This window comes from Eublepharis macularius, chromosome 10, assembly GCF_028583425.1.
Source record: "Eublepharis macularius isolate TG4126 chromosome 10, MPM_Emac_v1.0, whole genome shotgun sequence".
Taxonomy (NCBI): domain Eukaryota; kingdom Metazoa; phylum Chordata; class Lepidosauria; order Squamata; family Eublepharidae; genus Eublepharis; species Eublepharis macularius.
This window is the reverse complement of record NC_072799.1, coordinates 75,892,417-75,908,948: the sequence shown is the minus strand read 5'-3', so window position 1 is coordinate 75,908,948 and position 16,532 is coordinate 75,892,417. Positions and strand designations below refer to the sequence as shown.

The 16,532-nt window shown below is 41.1% G+C and overlaps 1 protein-coding gene across 1 annotated transcript in view; it reads right to left on the bottom strand.

The window, feature by feature from the left end:
* Nucleotides 1-16,532, bottom strand: part of LOC129336562 (teneurin-3) — a 208,115-nt gene that overhangs the window by 93,285 nt on the left and 98,298 nt on the right. The window contains exons 11-13 of the mRNA XM_054989724.1: nt 6,073-6,289; nt 4,373-4,492; nt 3,592-3,853 (exon numbers count right to left, since the gene is read on the bottom strand). Of these exons, the coding sequence (XP_054845699.1) occupies nt 3,592-3,853; nt 4,373-4,492; nt 6,073-6,289 (599 nt within the window). The remainder of the gene's footprint in view (nt 1-3,591; nt 3,854-4,372; nt 4,493-6,072; nt 6,290-16,532) is intronic.

The window sequence follows — 16,532 nt, the reverse complement described above, 5'->3', positions numbered from 1 at the left end:
CTTTGCACTTATTCAAAGAAAATTGCCAACGTGCCCTGGCTTTCTCCTTTTCCAAACCCTGCTTGCATAGGATGGACTACATGGCTGGAAGACTCCCAGTCCTCCAACTTGTGTAGGAGATATTTCATCATTTGGAGGTTATATCCAGCTAACTTACTGGGCAGTAATGATGAAGAGTTGATTTGCTCCCTCTTTTGGATACTGTGACTACAACACTTAGTTTCCACTTGGAGGGGAAAACAAGTTAGGTTAATCTGAGTAAATAGCTTAGCTAACATGGGCACCCACTAGCCAGGAAAGGATCTCAGAGGGACTGGGTCCTCAACAGGGGACTTGCCAAAGGAGAAAGAGACGAGGCTTCCTATCTCAGGCTCTGTGACGGGGCCATTGTGGTAAGGTAGACAAATCTAGGAGTAGTGCCTGCCCCACTGCCTCATTCTCCAGAATGAAGAGGGCCTTGAATGCCTGGCTGTAGTGAGCATGCCAGTCTTTTGCAGAGATCTGAGCTTCCAATAAAGTGGTGGGGGGGGGGGGGCGGGGTCTGCCTAAACTGAACAGAAAAATTCCTAGAAGCTTCTTATGCCTAAGGAGTTTCTTATAAGCTAACCTTAAAGAGATAAGATGACTGAGACAAGTTCCTTTCTTATGTATCGAATCTGCTGGATATAGCGTATTAAGCTCTTTCCTGGCAGTTCTTCATTTCTGATCAAACCACCCTCTGCCAAGATGAGTTGCTGCTGCTAGAGAGGAGAGGGTTGAAGACTTCTGTTATTCCTTCAAAACACTTGATGGCAACAGAGTCATCCTCCATTAGTTCTTGGTACAGAGACAAAAGGTCATCCTTCACCAGAGATTGAACTAAACTGGAGTGTAGCTGTGTAGCCCGCTTGATTCTTCTTATACAAGGCTGAGATCCATCTCAGGGATCATCAGGGCTGGATCTAGGGTTGCCAGTGCCTGGGGAAACCCTAGTCCGACCTCATGCATACGCACAGCGCGCGCATGCTCCCGGCGCGGTGTGATGACGTCATTTTGGTGACATCATCACGCAGGGCGAAGAAGCAGCGTGCGGGGCTGGGAAGCCGCCTGCGCCATTCGCCTCCCTGCAGGCTGCATGCCTCCCCTGTGCTGCCTTTCGCCTGCCCCGCAGGACAGGGGGCAGCCGGCTTGCCACACACACCCTGTCCTGCAGGGCAGGCAAAAGGCAGCGCGGGGGGCTGCGAGGCCACCCGTGCCATGCGCCTGCCCCGCAGGACAGGGGGCGGCCGGCTGCCCCCTCTACTGTGGGGCAGGCGAATGGCGTGGGCGGCTGTGCTGCCCTTTGCCTGCCCTGCAGGACAGGGTGTGTGTGGCAAGCCGGCCGCCTCCTGTCCCGTGGGGCAGGCGAAAGGCAGCACAGGGAGCTGTGAGGCTGCCCGCGCTACTGCCCGCGCGCTCTGGCAGCTGGCAGCTGCTCCTGGTGCCCCCTCCCTGGTGGCGCTGGGGGCAGACTACCCCCCTGCCCCCCTCGATCCGGCCCTGGGGATCATGGGCAGGACTAGGCAAGATGTTAAGCCTAAATCCAAGCAAAAGCCTTAATGGGCAGTGATTACTCTTGGTTCTGTTGCCAACCTCAAAACAAAGGGTCTGGAACAGGAGCAAGGATGAAAATGCTAAGTAGTCAATTGTGCTGGCTCTTTGGATGGAGAAGAATGTAAATGTACCACTGGAGACAACCAACCTTGTGCGGTGGAGGATAGGCAACTGATGGAGAGACATCAATTCTAGTAAATCTTAAGCCTGGCTTATTTATAACTAGGTTTTGTAATGACCAGTCCAGGAAACAGACTTGTTCAGCAGTCTGGTTATTAACGTGGACTGAGAAAGTAGAGAAGCCAAGGCCCTGTTCTGGCATTGAAATCACCGGATAGCTCAGTCATGGTTAGCGTTTGGAAACTAAGATATCAAGAGTGGTGGATAGAAGATCCAAACGTTTCCCAAGCTCTGAGGATTTAGGAATTTAGGTGGAATGTAGACGTTAATGCAAAGGAGAGAGCCAATATATTAACCTTGAATCAGATGGCCTGAATACAGTCCACCTTTTCAGGTCTGTACATCAACATTAAGGTTGACAGATATGAATACCACCAGACCCCCCACACCTTCATCCCTTGGCAAAAGTTATGACAGCTGGTACTGCAAAGGCACCAGTATCCCTGCAGAGCAGGGGGACTGGACTCCTGGGACCACGTTTCCTGCAGACATAAAATATCAAACCAATACAAGAATGAAAAAATCAGGATCATGGAGTTTGTTCCCCCACCCCAAGAAGTCCCAAGGCACGCTTTAAAATGCAAAATTGTGTTTCAGAACATTTAAATGATGCTGCATGGGAAACATACACAGCATATTTCTGAAATACTGTTTAATTACATTCAGACTAATGACCTAGCCTTTTTCCTTTTTATAGTTCAACAAGTCGAGAATCTGTGAAGGGAATCTAATTTCCCCACTTCCTCCACCCCTTGTTTTTTCTCTTTTTTTTCCCTGGCAGTCTATTCCTTCTTTCTTTCTTCCATCCCATCATCTTTTCCTGTCTTCTTCTGGCATCCTCTGCCCCGCAACCCTGCTCACCACCCACCTTTTTCTGTTTCCCTCTCCCATCTTAATAGTTTCCTTTCACCTTTTCTGCTCCTCTCCCCTCCAGCGTTACCTTTTCTTCCTCCCATCTTTAACCTTTTTACAGTCTGTCTTTCTTCCTCTTTCCCCACACTAACACTAGCCAAGGCTTGAAATCTTCAGTATTATGTATAGCTTGCACATGTTCCAGTTATGGGAGTTATCCTTTGGCATCTTGGTAGAAATGAAGCTGTTTTAATGGTGCACTTTGTTATGGTCGCATGGATATATGCAACAATCAAGAAGTTGGGTTGGGGAAGTAGACACCATTTGATCTTCCGCTCCAGACAGAAAGCAACATGTGGAATTTCAAACTACTGATAGCCTGTTTAACAATGAGAAATAGCATGACTCTTGTCATTATATTATGAACAGCTGTCAGATTAGCAGGATATTGGAAAAGTGCCTTTCTTCCAGTGTATTTGCATTACTGCGAGACTAAAGGCAGAAAGGACTATGGGGCATACCAGTTAGAGATATGCAGAGACCTTAAAAATGGCCTAATTTAAATGTTGTGCCTTTTAATCAGTAATCATTCAGTGCTGCTCCCCATTTTACCTCATGAAAGTTTCCTTGAAAAATATCTGTGAACTTGGATACATTTTTCCTACCTTGTCATCAGACAACTGCCAAGATTTTACCAAATTTCTAACACGTTTCCCAATCCTATTTCCAGCAATCACAAGGCAGTATGAAAGTGACCACTTTTCATTATTATTCCATTAAGTACTAAATACAGTAAAAAGGTAGACTAATTAAAATAAACAAATAATTAAGAGAATATTGATACAAACGCTTTAAAGATTAACCTCGTGTAACAAACATACATACAAAAGGGTATTCATATTTTACATTACTCAAGTTTGCTTGTTTTCCTGAACATTACTTCACAATTAATCTAGCAGAGGTATTTGTACTTAATTTGTACTGTACCTGGGTCTCAGGAATAATAGGACTATCCTCAGGTGAAATCCTAAACAAAGTTGATAAAGGTGATGATACGATGACAGGATTTGGCCTCACAAATCCACTCAGATCACAGCTGGGAATGTCATTCTCCTCTTTCTTCATAACAAGGGTATCCATGACATAAAAGACATTCCATGGAATCCAGACCGTGTGGTATTGAGTAAGGAATGGGGACCGTTCAAACACCAGAGTTAAAGATGCGCCACCATTTGCCACTAAGTCAAACCTAATATAAATCAGATAGTTATTAAGATATACTGAATACACATCCTGCCCACATATCTACTGATATGATTCTGATTTCTATCATATCTACTCCACTATATGCCATTTAGTGAAATTCTAATGAATTTAACCTATATCACAACCTAAATCCACAATCATGGTCACACATAAGAAATACATGAAGGACATTTACTTAGCGCAAATATTTAGCAAAGTATAGTCTGAAGTGCTGACTAGGGTTTGCCAGGCCCCCTTACCCTCTCAGTGGGAGGGGAGAGCCGGCATTTACCTTCTTAGTGTTCTTGTGTGCGCGCTCTGGGCGCCAGGTGCAATGATGTCACTTCCAGCATGCTCCTGCCCTTCACAGGGGCCTGCTAAGTGGTGGAGGGGGGGAGAGGCTGGTAACGGGGGATCCCCTGCCTCCCAGGTATATCTTTAATGAGCAAAACAACTTTTTGATGTGACTGAGAAATTACATTCTCTGACCTCTAACTGGAGAAGAAAATGGCAGCAAACTTACATTCCATCTTGACGAGTGATTGTGTACCCATAATCTGGATAATGTAAAAAGGAGACATTAACTCCAATTAGTGGTGTTCCGTCTGCTGTTAATACTTGGCCCCTAATGACAGATGCAAGACTGTAGGGAAGAATAAAAAATAAAAACATGTTTTTTTCAAATTAACATTTGTACAACATTTAGCCCAGAAGAACATGCTTGCTATTTGTTTGCAAAATCATATGCCTTCATTCGGGTCTTGCTCTGGAATACAACATTTTCAAGTTCATATCTAACATGCAGTGTACAAAAAATAAAACGTCTGATTGTGATAAACCTGTGCAGGGCTTTTTTTCTGGGAAAAGTGGTGGTGGAACTTAGTGGGTTGCCCTCAGAGAAAATGGTCACATGGCTGGTGGCCCTGCCCCCTGATCTCCAGACAGAGGGGAGATTAGATTGCCCTCCACGCCGCTGCGCGGAGGGCAATCTAAACTCCCCTCTGTCTGGAGATCAGGGGGCGGGGCCACCAGCCATGTGACCATTTTCAAGAGGTGCCGGAACTCCGTTCCCCCACGTTCCCCCTGAAAAAAAGCCCTGAACCTGTGTATCATAAATGTGACTGGATGCAGCTTGCTGCCTTGGTTTGCTTGAATCGGTACAGCTTATTTGCCATTTTTTTGGGCAGTATATTTCAGTGGCATCAAGAGAAATTCTAGGTCAATAGCTAGAAATATAAGGAGCACTGCCAACGTGCAGCAGGATTTTATTTTCTCTTACCAAATATCAGCCTCCCGTGTTGAACTGCAAGCAGAGTTTTAAATTGCCTGAATTTTAAAAGCAATTTATGATATGCCCTGGTGGGGAAGGGTTGCGGTTTGGAAAACCCCACTACTCATGTACAATCCCTTGATTGCATACAAAAGGACTCCTTGGATTATAACTTTGAATCAGTATGCCAGATTAATAAATTAACAATGATTTTTTATTTAAATTATAAACTCAAGGCTTTCTTTCTACTCCTCTTATCTTTTGTTCTTCCCTAAAGAAAAGTGTTTTGCCAATTAATTTTAGGCAATCTGTAAACCTGCAGGGGCTGAAAAGTACAGAATTTAAAGGAGTAATAAGGAACATTTGTGTAACAACTTTTAATCAACTGCTGTGCCCAACTACATTAATGCAGCTAAATTACTGCAGACGCAGGAGTTCCCCTGTAAATCATCTACTTTCACTCAGTAAGGCACAGGACACCTGCTTTCAGTTACCAGCTTATTTTCAGGTATATTACTGCTCTGCAAAGCACCAGGCAAACAGCTTATGCAATCATACTGTCATGCAGTTAACAGTTCTATTACATTAATTCATAATTTATATTATTTACTGAGCTCAGCTTTAAAAGTGCATCGCTGCCTTCCCTTTGGAGGCGTTTTCATCACTTTGATACACTTCCAGCTGTGCTAACCCAAATCAGCTGGGTCAATGAAGATTTATAATCCTTAATGGAATGTCCTCTTAGAACCTGGACACATAATATAAGGGCCATATAATGCAATAGCACTGTCTGTCGGAGGTTTTGTAAGAAAGAGCCTTATAATCATTAAATTAAACAAACAATGGATGGACGTTTAGCTTTTGCAGTTTTTCAGTTGCAGCCGTGTCTAGCAGACAGCATTGCAAAAAGACAACATATCACTTTGCATTTCGTGCAGCAATGTTGCCATCACCTTTTATTGAATGGGCTTTCCCCAGGAATGACATGGGTGCTGTCGGGTCCTATAAGAAAACTGATGCGATCATAAAAGGATTTGGCAGCCTGCTGAGATGGCGATTGCTGGCTTTGACTAATAATATCTTGTGGGTCAGGAAGTCCACGGCAGAAGGGCTGGTTTTGGCAAGAGCTCTGCAAACAGCAGTCAGGATCCATGCAGTCAATTAATCCATCTACAGAAGAAAAAGGCAAAGAAAAGGAACACTACATCTTCCTGTTCTTTTCTTCCTAATGAGCAATTAAAAACAATTGTGATACTCAGCAGTTTTCACAGTGTTGTAATAAGCAAAAATATTAGATTTTAGACTTTTTAACAAATTGTTATTTCATTTGCTAACGAGGAATAAAGGTCAGATCTTTTACCACACAATTATCTGAAAGCCATGCAGAATTCTGCCCAATGACATGTGTATAAATTTGCCTACAAAACAAACACAATAGCAAATAGCAAAGACACAGCAGAACTAGATAAAATGTATGAATAACAAAAAATGTATGAATAACAAAAAATGCAAAACTTCAAAATTTCATGGCTTCTCAGACAAGGATTTACATCTATTTACTGTCCAAAGCATATTAATAAAAATGTACTTCAAATAGTTTTTCCTATTTTTTTGCAAAACAAACATTAGGCTAACTGGCATCTAATTTCATAATTCCACATGGATCCCTTTTTAAAAAATCTGTATTACATTTGCTGCTTTCTAGTCCTCTGGAGGAAAAGCTGATTTTCAGTGACAAATGGCATATAGCGATCATCAACAATTTTACATCTGAGTTCTTTAAGAACCCTTGGGTGTATGCCTTCCAGAGCCAATTAGTTCTCGAACTTCTCATCACTTCTCTTTGACTCATTTCTTGAGACACTGTTCCCAAAACCAGAATCTATGGTGTGGGTAACTGGCCCAAATTTTCCATGATGAAAACACACTATCAGTGCCATCCTAAGCAGAGTTAATTCCATCAATTTCAATGGAATCAGAAAGGCATAAGTCTGCTTAGCATGGCAACGAAAATAATTATGGACTTTATCTTCTCTTTGTCTATCTTCTCTGTCTTCATTAAGCAACCCTTCATTTAGTGTTCACTGAATGAGCTACAGTTTGATGTAGCCTCCCTGATTTTCAGCTCCTGATAGATATGAATAAGTAACAACAACAAACTGCGCTTAAATACTACTCTTCTAGACAGATTAGTTGTTTGCCTTAATGTTCAGTATAAAGTGGAGATCAGCTTATTTCTAGTTTTGACCTCTTTAGTGTTCACTGAATGAGTTACAGTTTGATCTAGCTGTTGAAATACAGAGAAACGGTGTTAAAAGGAGAGAAGATTAGCACTACTGGTGATATTTGAATATAGCTGGAAGCTGACACATGACCAGCATATGGATTGTGTCAGCACTGTCTTTCATGTTGATGGTTTATATGGAGAACACGTTACTTCCCTTGTACGTTCCCTCTTACAATGAATATTCATATGACAATCACAGTGGCAATATTTCTGTGTAGGCCCAAATGACGGGGGGAAATCTAGCTACGAAACCTGTAGATCAGATACAACAATGCCAAGAACTCCTACATCCAGTGAAGATCTGGAATATAAAAATTTCCTAAATAAATATGATCCTACAATCATGTCAATGGCTCTCTGTGATATTTGTCGGGAGAGTAGTTCTCCCAAGAAAAAAGATCAGGCTCCTGATGAGATGGTCGGACTACACTTGCTCCCCTTCTCAGGCAGGGGTGCTAGGTGTCTGGTTTTCAATCGGACAGGACAGTTCAGTATTTTCTTTGACTGCCTGGGTGAAATTGAGTGAAAATACTGGACACTTCACAGTTTGCAGAGGCATGAGCATTTGCAGACCTAATCAAGATCCAGAAAGAAATTGACAAGCTCCAGAGTGGCTGCTAAGTGACCAGTTCTCTGCAATGTATCAACCTTTTGCAAAGCATACCTCATTTCAGGAAGCTCAATTACAGCCTGTGCAAGCAGAGGGCTCAGGGCTGCAGAAGGGGCTCCCCCCTTGCAATGATCTGAGGGGACAGAGGAGGAGCACAGCCATAGAAGAAAAGGAGACAGTTTGCAAAGACATGAGCAGTTGCAAACCTAATCAAGTGGAAGGAAGTAATTTACAAGCTCCAGAGGTTGCCAAGTAGCCAGCTCTCTGCAATGGATCAACCTTCTGCAAAGCATATCTCAGACACTGCAAAACATAACTCAGTTCAGCAAGCTCAGTTACAAACAAGGGGCTCAGGGCTACAAGAGAGGTCTGTGCTGAAAAGGAGTTTGAATTGTACAGGAACCTGAGGAAGCCAAGGCTTTTCTACTTTACAAGGGAAAAAAATCTCTAGCCCACAAGAAGGGAGGGGGGAGAATGGTAGCTGCCTGCAGCTTGAATGAGCCGAGAGCACTCTTTGCTCCTCCCTTTCAAAGGTTTGATTGGAAGGGAGAAATGCCATTTCCAGAAAATAATACAGAGAAAAAATGTGCTCATGTTACATGACTGGTAAGCATTGGGACCTGATGAAAAAAACCACAGAGTTTTTCAGGAAGCAGGGGTGTGTGTGTTCCTTATTACAAGCATCTTAAATTTGTGGTACACTCCAGATAATCAAGATAATTATTCCATACAGCTATCTCTGTGTATATTTTTGGCTTGGGTGCTTTGCTTTGCACAACCCTGTGTTACTTTCTGAGAGTCGTAATTTGGGGAACGAGAACATGCTCCTTGTACCCCTTATAGGTTTGATTTTATTTTTGATTAAAGCATTTATACAGGGTTGACCTGAAGAGCTACCGCCACCTCATGTCCAACCATCCCAATTAGATTTCTTACACTTCAAGATGCTTCGCCCCGCGAAACATGCCCCTTTAAACACCCGAGGCAGCCCAGCTGCTGCTTTCCTCTGCTTCTCCCCAGCAGGGCCTGAAATGTCTCTCACCATCTCCATGCCTCTTTACTTTATTTGGTATTTAGCCCGCCCTCCCCACAAGCGGGCTCAGGATGGGGTACAACATTAGTAAAATACATAATTATAAAAATACAATTAAAATCATATCATAAAATCGTAACTCAGATGGCCTATTGCACATTCCTGCCCTCAAATACAAAGAGGGAGACACCCGGACTGACAGGAGAAGGCGGCGCCAGGCCTCCGTTTTGCAACAGCCTTCGCAAAAGCCTTGCGAGGGAGAAGATACCAAGAGCATGGAACCAGCCTGGCCACCCAGGGAGCTGCCTGCTGGCCAATTGTGCCTCTGGATGCCAAAGGCTGAGCCCTTACAGCAGTTTCCCTAGAGACGGTGTTGGAAGTTGTGCATGAGAGGGCCTCCTCCTGCCTCCCTTCCCCTTTTCTTCCAGCCCAACAAGGCCCCTGGCCTGTGGTGTTGATAGCCGCGGGCAGCGCAATGATGTCACTTCTGGAAGTTATGTCATCAAGCTGGGGCCAGGAGTGCACAAGCACTTTGTGCACACATAAAAATCATTACTCATATGAATACCGGCCTCTCCCACGTCCAGTATTTTTCAGAGAACATCTGGCAACCCTTTCCTCAGGTGCTCATATACAGAGAAAATTCTAACAACATTCGATTTATATACTGCCCTTCAGGATGACTTAACACTCACTCAGAGCGGTTTACAAAGCATGTCATTATTATCCCCACAACAAACATCCTGTGAGGTGGGGGGGGGGGGCTGAGAGAGCTCCGAGAAGCTGTGACTGACCCAAGGTCACCCAGCTGGCTTCAAGTGGAGGAGTGGGGAATCAAACCCAGTTCTCCAGATTAGAGTCCCACGCTCTTAACCCCTACACCAAACTGGCTCTCTTTTAAACACCTGAGGCAGCCCAGCTGCTGCTGTTTTTTTTAATGAACGCAATTCATGATCCAGCAATTTCTCATCCCCACTTGTCGTGGCCAGCTGGCAACCCTAAATCAATTCCCGATTTTGTTTTAAATTCCAAAAATCACAATGCATTCCAGTATTTCTCAAAAGTGTTGACTTACCCCCACCCCCAATCCTGGCCATACTCCATTACATTTTGAGATGTTAGAAATACACCAAATTTCATATCACAGCAAAATTTCATTTCAGATAGCACAGATATGGCTGACAAACACTGCTGATTTATAAATACTAAATAATTTTCAAAGGGGTTTAAAATACCTCTTATGTGAGGTTTTTTGGCTTTACTGAAAAGAGAAGCAGGTAACTCCAGCTTGGCTTCTTCCTGGAGCCCATTTCAAGTACTTGAGCTGCAAGTAAGCTTTAAATATTTAAGAACATTTATGAAGATGGATTCTTTTTCCTTTAGAAGAAAGCCTGCGTTGGTACCAGCACAGGTGATTTCCCATGTTCTTTCACTTGGAAATAAAATCTATGAGAATGTAATCGCTCTTAAACGAATTGTATCTGAATGCAAATCAGATAATGATGAATATCAACAAACACACACAGTTTGAGGTATGTTATAAAAATCAGTGCAACATATTTAAATATGATATACCAGTATTGTAAACCCATCAACACTGGAAAATATAGCTTGGTGAATAATTAATCCAAAATGCTTTTAAAAGTTCGTTAATTAGCTTAAAGGAGAAAAAAACTACAGCTACAGAAAGATTTCCAAATTAGCATAACACCAGCTACACTGAATGGACGTTAGTCGGATTTTGAGTAGACCCTATTAATACATAGGATTACACTATGTATTAATAAAATGATCCTTATCTCACTCACACCGGAATCCATTCAGAAATAAATCCTGTACATAAGGATGTTGAAACGTAAGGATCACAAAAGGTAGGTCGATTATTTTATTTTTTTACTTAGATGCCTATGATTGTAAATCATACATTGCACTTCATGCGCATTATGAATTATACTTAATGTACATTGAAATACTGGGGAAAGCTGAAACAATATTTGGTGAAAAAATGGGAGGTGGGAGGAGAACTGTGGCAGTTTGAAAATTATTGAGGTACACAGGAGGAGAGAAGTGACTATACCGAGGGGGTGGAGAGTTAATGGAAAAATTCTAAGCAACTTTATATGATTTTTAAGTATTATATTAAGTAGTAATAGCGTTGATACTATGTGAATTAATGAGATAGAAATTAACTAATCTATATTTTTTGGAAAGATAACCGTATAACATAGAGTGAATATATACATACATACGTAAATTCAAAGATAGGTCTAATTGTTAGACTTATGGTATATGTATAGATAAAGAACAACATATAGAACAGAAGCCTAAGCAAATGACAATAAGTGTGTATAATAAGTATGTGTATAGAAGTATTGGAATTGATGTATAAAGGGGGGCAAATTGTTTGTCCCATATTGAAGAGAATAGAAGGAGTAAGATAAAACACAGGTTATCAAAATGAATATTATTAGTAGTTTTAATGAAGAAGATAGATTAAGAGGATTTTATTTATATGACAATTTATATGACAATTTATATGTGAAAGGAAGTGGAAATAGAGCTTAGAAGAATCTGAAAGTATATTATAATAAACAAATAAAATAAATATGAAGGAGTAGAGCGAAAGTGGATAGGGGGTTGGAAAACTGTTGGAAGTCAATAAAAAGGGGGGGAGAAAGGGAGGGGGTTAGAATTAGAAAAAATTAAAGAATGTGATTATAATTGTTATTATATGTTTCTAATCCAATAAAAATTCTTTAAAAAAAAAGAAATAAAGTGTATTTTCAAAAGAAAAGGAAATAGAAGTTCCTAAAAAGCTGAAACTCCGTGTATTTGTGAGAGTATAATTCTTTCAATTTTTCATAAAGGTATATTGAAACAGCATCTGAAGAAACTGTTTCCATTCACTAATACCATTACCATGATTAATATTTTAGACTAGAACTCTCAAACCAGCAGCTGGGAGATGAATCAAATTGTCAGTACTCTATCCTGATTGGCTATTTGTTCCAAAGTGCTAAAACTCTCCTTAATGTCACAGTTTCAGTCAGACTCCCCCAATACCATATTTTTTTCCTACCAGTCCACTTTACTTCCTATTTTTTAGTTTCACTGTTCCCCATTTAAGAACACTGAAAACATATTCAGTCCTAGAAATGGAGAAAAATAATAACAAGAAGCCTCCTTGCTGCACTGGAAAAACAACCTAAATGTGGCACTGAACTGCAGGCCATGTCTGTCTGTCTTTATTCTGCACATGTATTCTCTGACTCTCCTACTTCTTCGTGTCTGCTTTGTTTACTTAGGTAGCAAATCCTTGGGGGCAAATCATATCACTTAATGGCTAAAGATCACTTTGCACAATAGCCACACAACTGTGTAATTCTTAGCGACCACATAAATGCTATCAATGCAAATATGGTTAAGTAATTTGCTCTTAATGGAGACAGTGTATAATATGGCCATGATCCAAAGAGATGAATGATGTGTGCAAAAAAGAGCCCATGTGCACTTGGTAGTTTTTTCTTCCGTTTCTGCTTCAGCACCTCCCTGGACTAACCCCAAATAATTTTAAACACAAAGTTTATTTCTTTTCTCTGTCATAGCCTATCCGGTATTGATATAATCAATTTTGTCCTTTTCATTCACACACATATATCTTTATATGTCAGCAGTTCAAAACATATCTTTGCAACATAACATACAAAATAGCAGAATGTACTAGGCTTGCCATACCCCTGCTTGGGGTGGGGGTACCACTGCCCCCACTGATCTGGCTGGTGTGTGTGGGGGAGAGGAACAGGCAGAAGATGCTTATGCATGCAACCCCACATCATGCTGACACCAGAGGAGCTACAGGCAGTGCTGAAGCTGAGTTCAGTAAAAATTACCCATTTGGAGGCAATTTTTACCGAGCTCAGCTTCAGCATGCCCTGTGGATCCTCCATCACATCGAAAAATGATGTTTTTTATTGGTGCGTTGGGGGAGTGTGGTAGTGTGTGTGCATGTGCAAAAGTACCCTGCTGTCCTCCTACACTCCCGCTTTGGCTCCTGGGGCCCCAGCAACCCTAGACTATATACCAGTTGGTGCTTTAGTGTTCATGCATGCAGACTACAGACAGGATACATGAAACTGGAAATTTAACTTCAGGAGACATAAGGAGCAGATGGACTCAGAAGAACTGCAACCAGAGAAAGTCACACCAACAAAATTTTAACAAGGGTCCCCAGTAGGGCAAACCAGGTACAAAAGATTATCCTTATTTATCAGGGTCAAGCACCAGAAAACACGGCCTACCCCAATAGAGATGGTAGAGACTGGGTCAGATTTGACCATCGAAAAGCCTGTGATGGAGACAGTGGAACCTGCATGGACAGGGGCTGTAGTATGGAGGAGAACTGGACGAGACTGAACCCCAAAAATAGCGGAATCCAATGCTCTATCTAGTTTTCTGTGTATTGGGATAGGCTGTTTGGAGGGCTTTGCTTTGGTTTTTTTAATGCTTCTGTGTTGTCCTGCAGGCAATATTTAGCACAGTTGCCAAAGAGGAATGCTCAAATTTAGTCATTCATCTTTGTTACTTTATAAAAAGCGAATGTACATCTGGTGTGTAGACTGTGGGTCATAAAACTGTGTGAGATTGACATCTTCTGAACTAATCAGCTGGAAATGCATTTTTACAAGCCTCTCCACTCACATCAATCAGGGAAAGAATCTCATTTTCACCAGCCAAGATACAGGGACACACAGTTTGTTATTTTTCTATGAAGTTTATCAGCTACTTGCCCAAGCGAGTGACGGATGGTTATGAATCTGGCTCCCTCTAACTTGTAAAAATATTTTTTCATTCTTTCTCTGTATTTATACAGCTAGTGCAGTCTACCAAGTACTCTATGGCTGTATGTATAAAATAACAAAGGTGAGATGCTTTGGCAAAACTGGTCTTTTTTAGGTGAGACTAAAAATAACACCTGTTTCAGATAGTTCACTAACTGCTTCTGGATACTTTTTTTTTTAATCCAAAGAAAATTGTGTATTGTCTTAATAAATGAACATTCTCCATATCAGAATGTAGAATCTAAGAATATCTTTATTTGAAGTCTAAAGTTTCGTATCTTTCCAACAGAAATCTCAATTGTAAACTTTTATAATTATCATTATATCAAATTCTCTCATATAAACAAATGATGCTCGCAAATATTGTGTGCATTTTTGATGTCCCCATTTCATACAGATATAAATAGAAACCTTTTCAGACAATATACACACAATAATCAGGGACTATCAGGAAAGGATGAAAATATAAAACCTCTTCAGCGAAGAAAGGAGACGATAAAGAGAGAACAATGGTAATATGTAGATCACTTTGCTTGGGTTAAAAAAATTAACACAAAACGACTATCCTTTTTGCATATTAGTGGGCAAAGAATTAAATGTGTAAGATGGCACCTTTAAATGAGACTATTTACCATATGGAGTACAGATTCCTTACTAGATGAAATAATAGACAATAGTGTATCTGATTTGTTTTAAAAAAACCTGACCAGATGGACTGGAATATCAATAGCAATTGCACTGTATGCTCAAGACATCTATGGAGACTGTATGAGCTGGGAATCGTACTTGTGAAGTTCTCTGTCTTAATAACAGACGTTTAAACAATCTATTTTTCATCACTATCAAAGCCTGGAGAGACCTAGTCAGAAACCCAGTTCTTATGGTACGAATAAAAAAGAACTAAATTAAGAGATAATTTTTTTATAACAGACTATGCACAAAAAGAACTGTAGAAAAGGGATTTGTTCCCCCAAGTTCTGAATAATGGTTCCTGCTCATAAAGAAGTAAGTTTTGTCTTCCACAAATGGAAGTTCTGATTGGTTTGTTCTAGGGGCTCATCATGAAATATTGCATTCTGGCAAGGATAACAATATGTTTCTTACGTTATGCAGCTTGAAGAAAGGAATGACTGCGTATATGTGGGTCTATATGGAAATCATCACCTGAAACAGGTAAAACTCTTGATGAACACTAAATATTCCATTCTGACTTTTTGTAGTCCCAGTATTTTAAGTAAGTATTAAAGTCCCAGTATTTAAAAAGGGCTGCAAATCAGTTTCCCCAAACTATAGAGCAATTAGCCTTCTGGACCTAGCCTCCAAATTGTATAGCAAAGTTTTGCTGCACAAACTGGAGGACTGGGACACCCAATATCAATAAACACCTATTTTTCCTGATTCGGGAATTTCATTCCATTATATCTGCTAGAGTTAAGTTACGCCCGTCATGTTCTTTAACAGAGGAGATTCTGATTACTCAGATGGGAGGGTCAAACAGGGGTGCGTCTTGACCCTTTTGCTCTTCAATCTGTATTTAAATAATATTGTTCCAAGTCTTATCTGATTTCTTTCCACCATCCTTGGAAGAGTTGGAAATTATTGATTCTCCCATATGCAGATGACATGGTATTAGTGTCCTTAACCTGTACCAGTTTAAGGTTGTACCAACTGGTAATTTCTGTAAGGGCAAGATCTAAGTTATCAACTTTGCAAAGACCAAACTAAGGATCATTGGGAAGAGACCTCGAAGATTTACATGATCAATAGATGGCAATCCCGTTGAGCAATGTAGAGCATTTTAGCATTTTGGGGTGAGGTTTAGTGAATCCCTCTCACAGAAAGCCCACTCGACAATAACAAAAGCCTCCACTTTGAAAACTACTGGGGCCATCTTTAAATTTTACAGGATTTTTAGTTCAGCGGGTCTTGAAACTGTTCCAGTGTAAGCTTCTATATGCAGCTTCTATATGGTGCAGGGATCTGGGGTTGGCATGAATATCTGATCTCGACCCTAGAACCAATCCATTATCTCTTGTTAAAGAAAACTGGTTGAATGGCATTCCATTGGCTTTAGTGCGGGCTGAACTTGGGTTACCTTCTATCAGAGCCCGTTTGCACTTTGGCCTTATTTAGATTCTGGAAAAAGCAAAGGAATCTTTCCACTAGTCTGCTCTTAAGGCAAAGCAACGCACTGATGCATTCAGATGCTTGCACAGCTGACTTTAACAATATCGTCTGTTGCCATTCTCTGGTGGATGTCAGGGTGTTCCCTTGCCCGGTCTCAATATCCAACTGGCTCTTTAGGACGACTGCTGTGGTGCACAGAAGTACAACTCTCTGTTCCAAATTTTCTCCTTGGTTCAAACTGTTCAAGAGGGACCATGGCAAAGTCTCTTATTTGACCAAAATCCGCTTTCCTAGTCTTAGAATGGCTTTGACTTACTTCTCTGAGGTTTCAAACCATACCCTCAGTCGTTCTAGACGGTCATCATACACAAATACAGATTGCTGTCTGTCCCTGAAGATCTTCCAGACTATATTTTGTTCTGCCCTTTGTATACAGAGCCCAGAAATAAATTTCTTGGAGAAATCTTAAAAGGCATTGATTCTTCTCCTGTGGTGGAAAAATTAACTCTCCTGCTTTC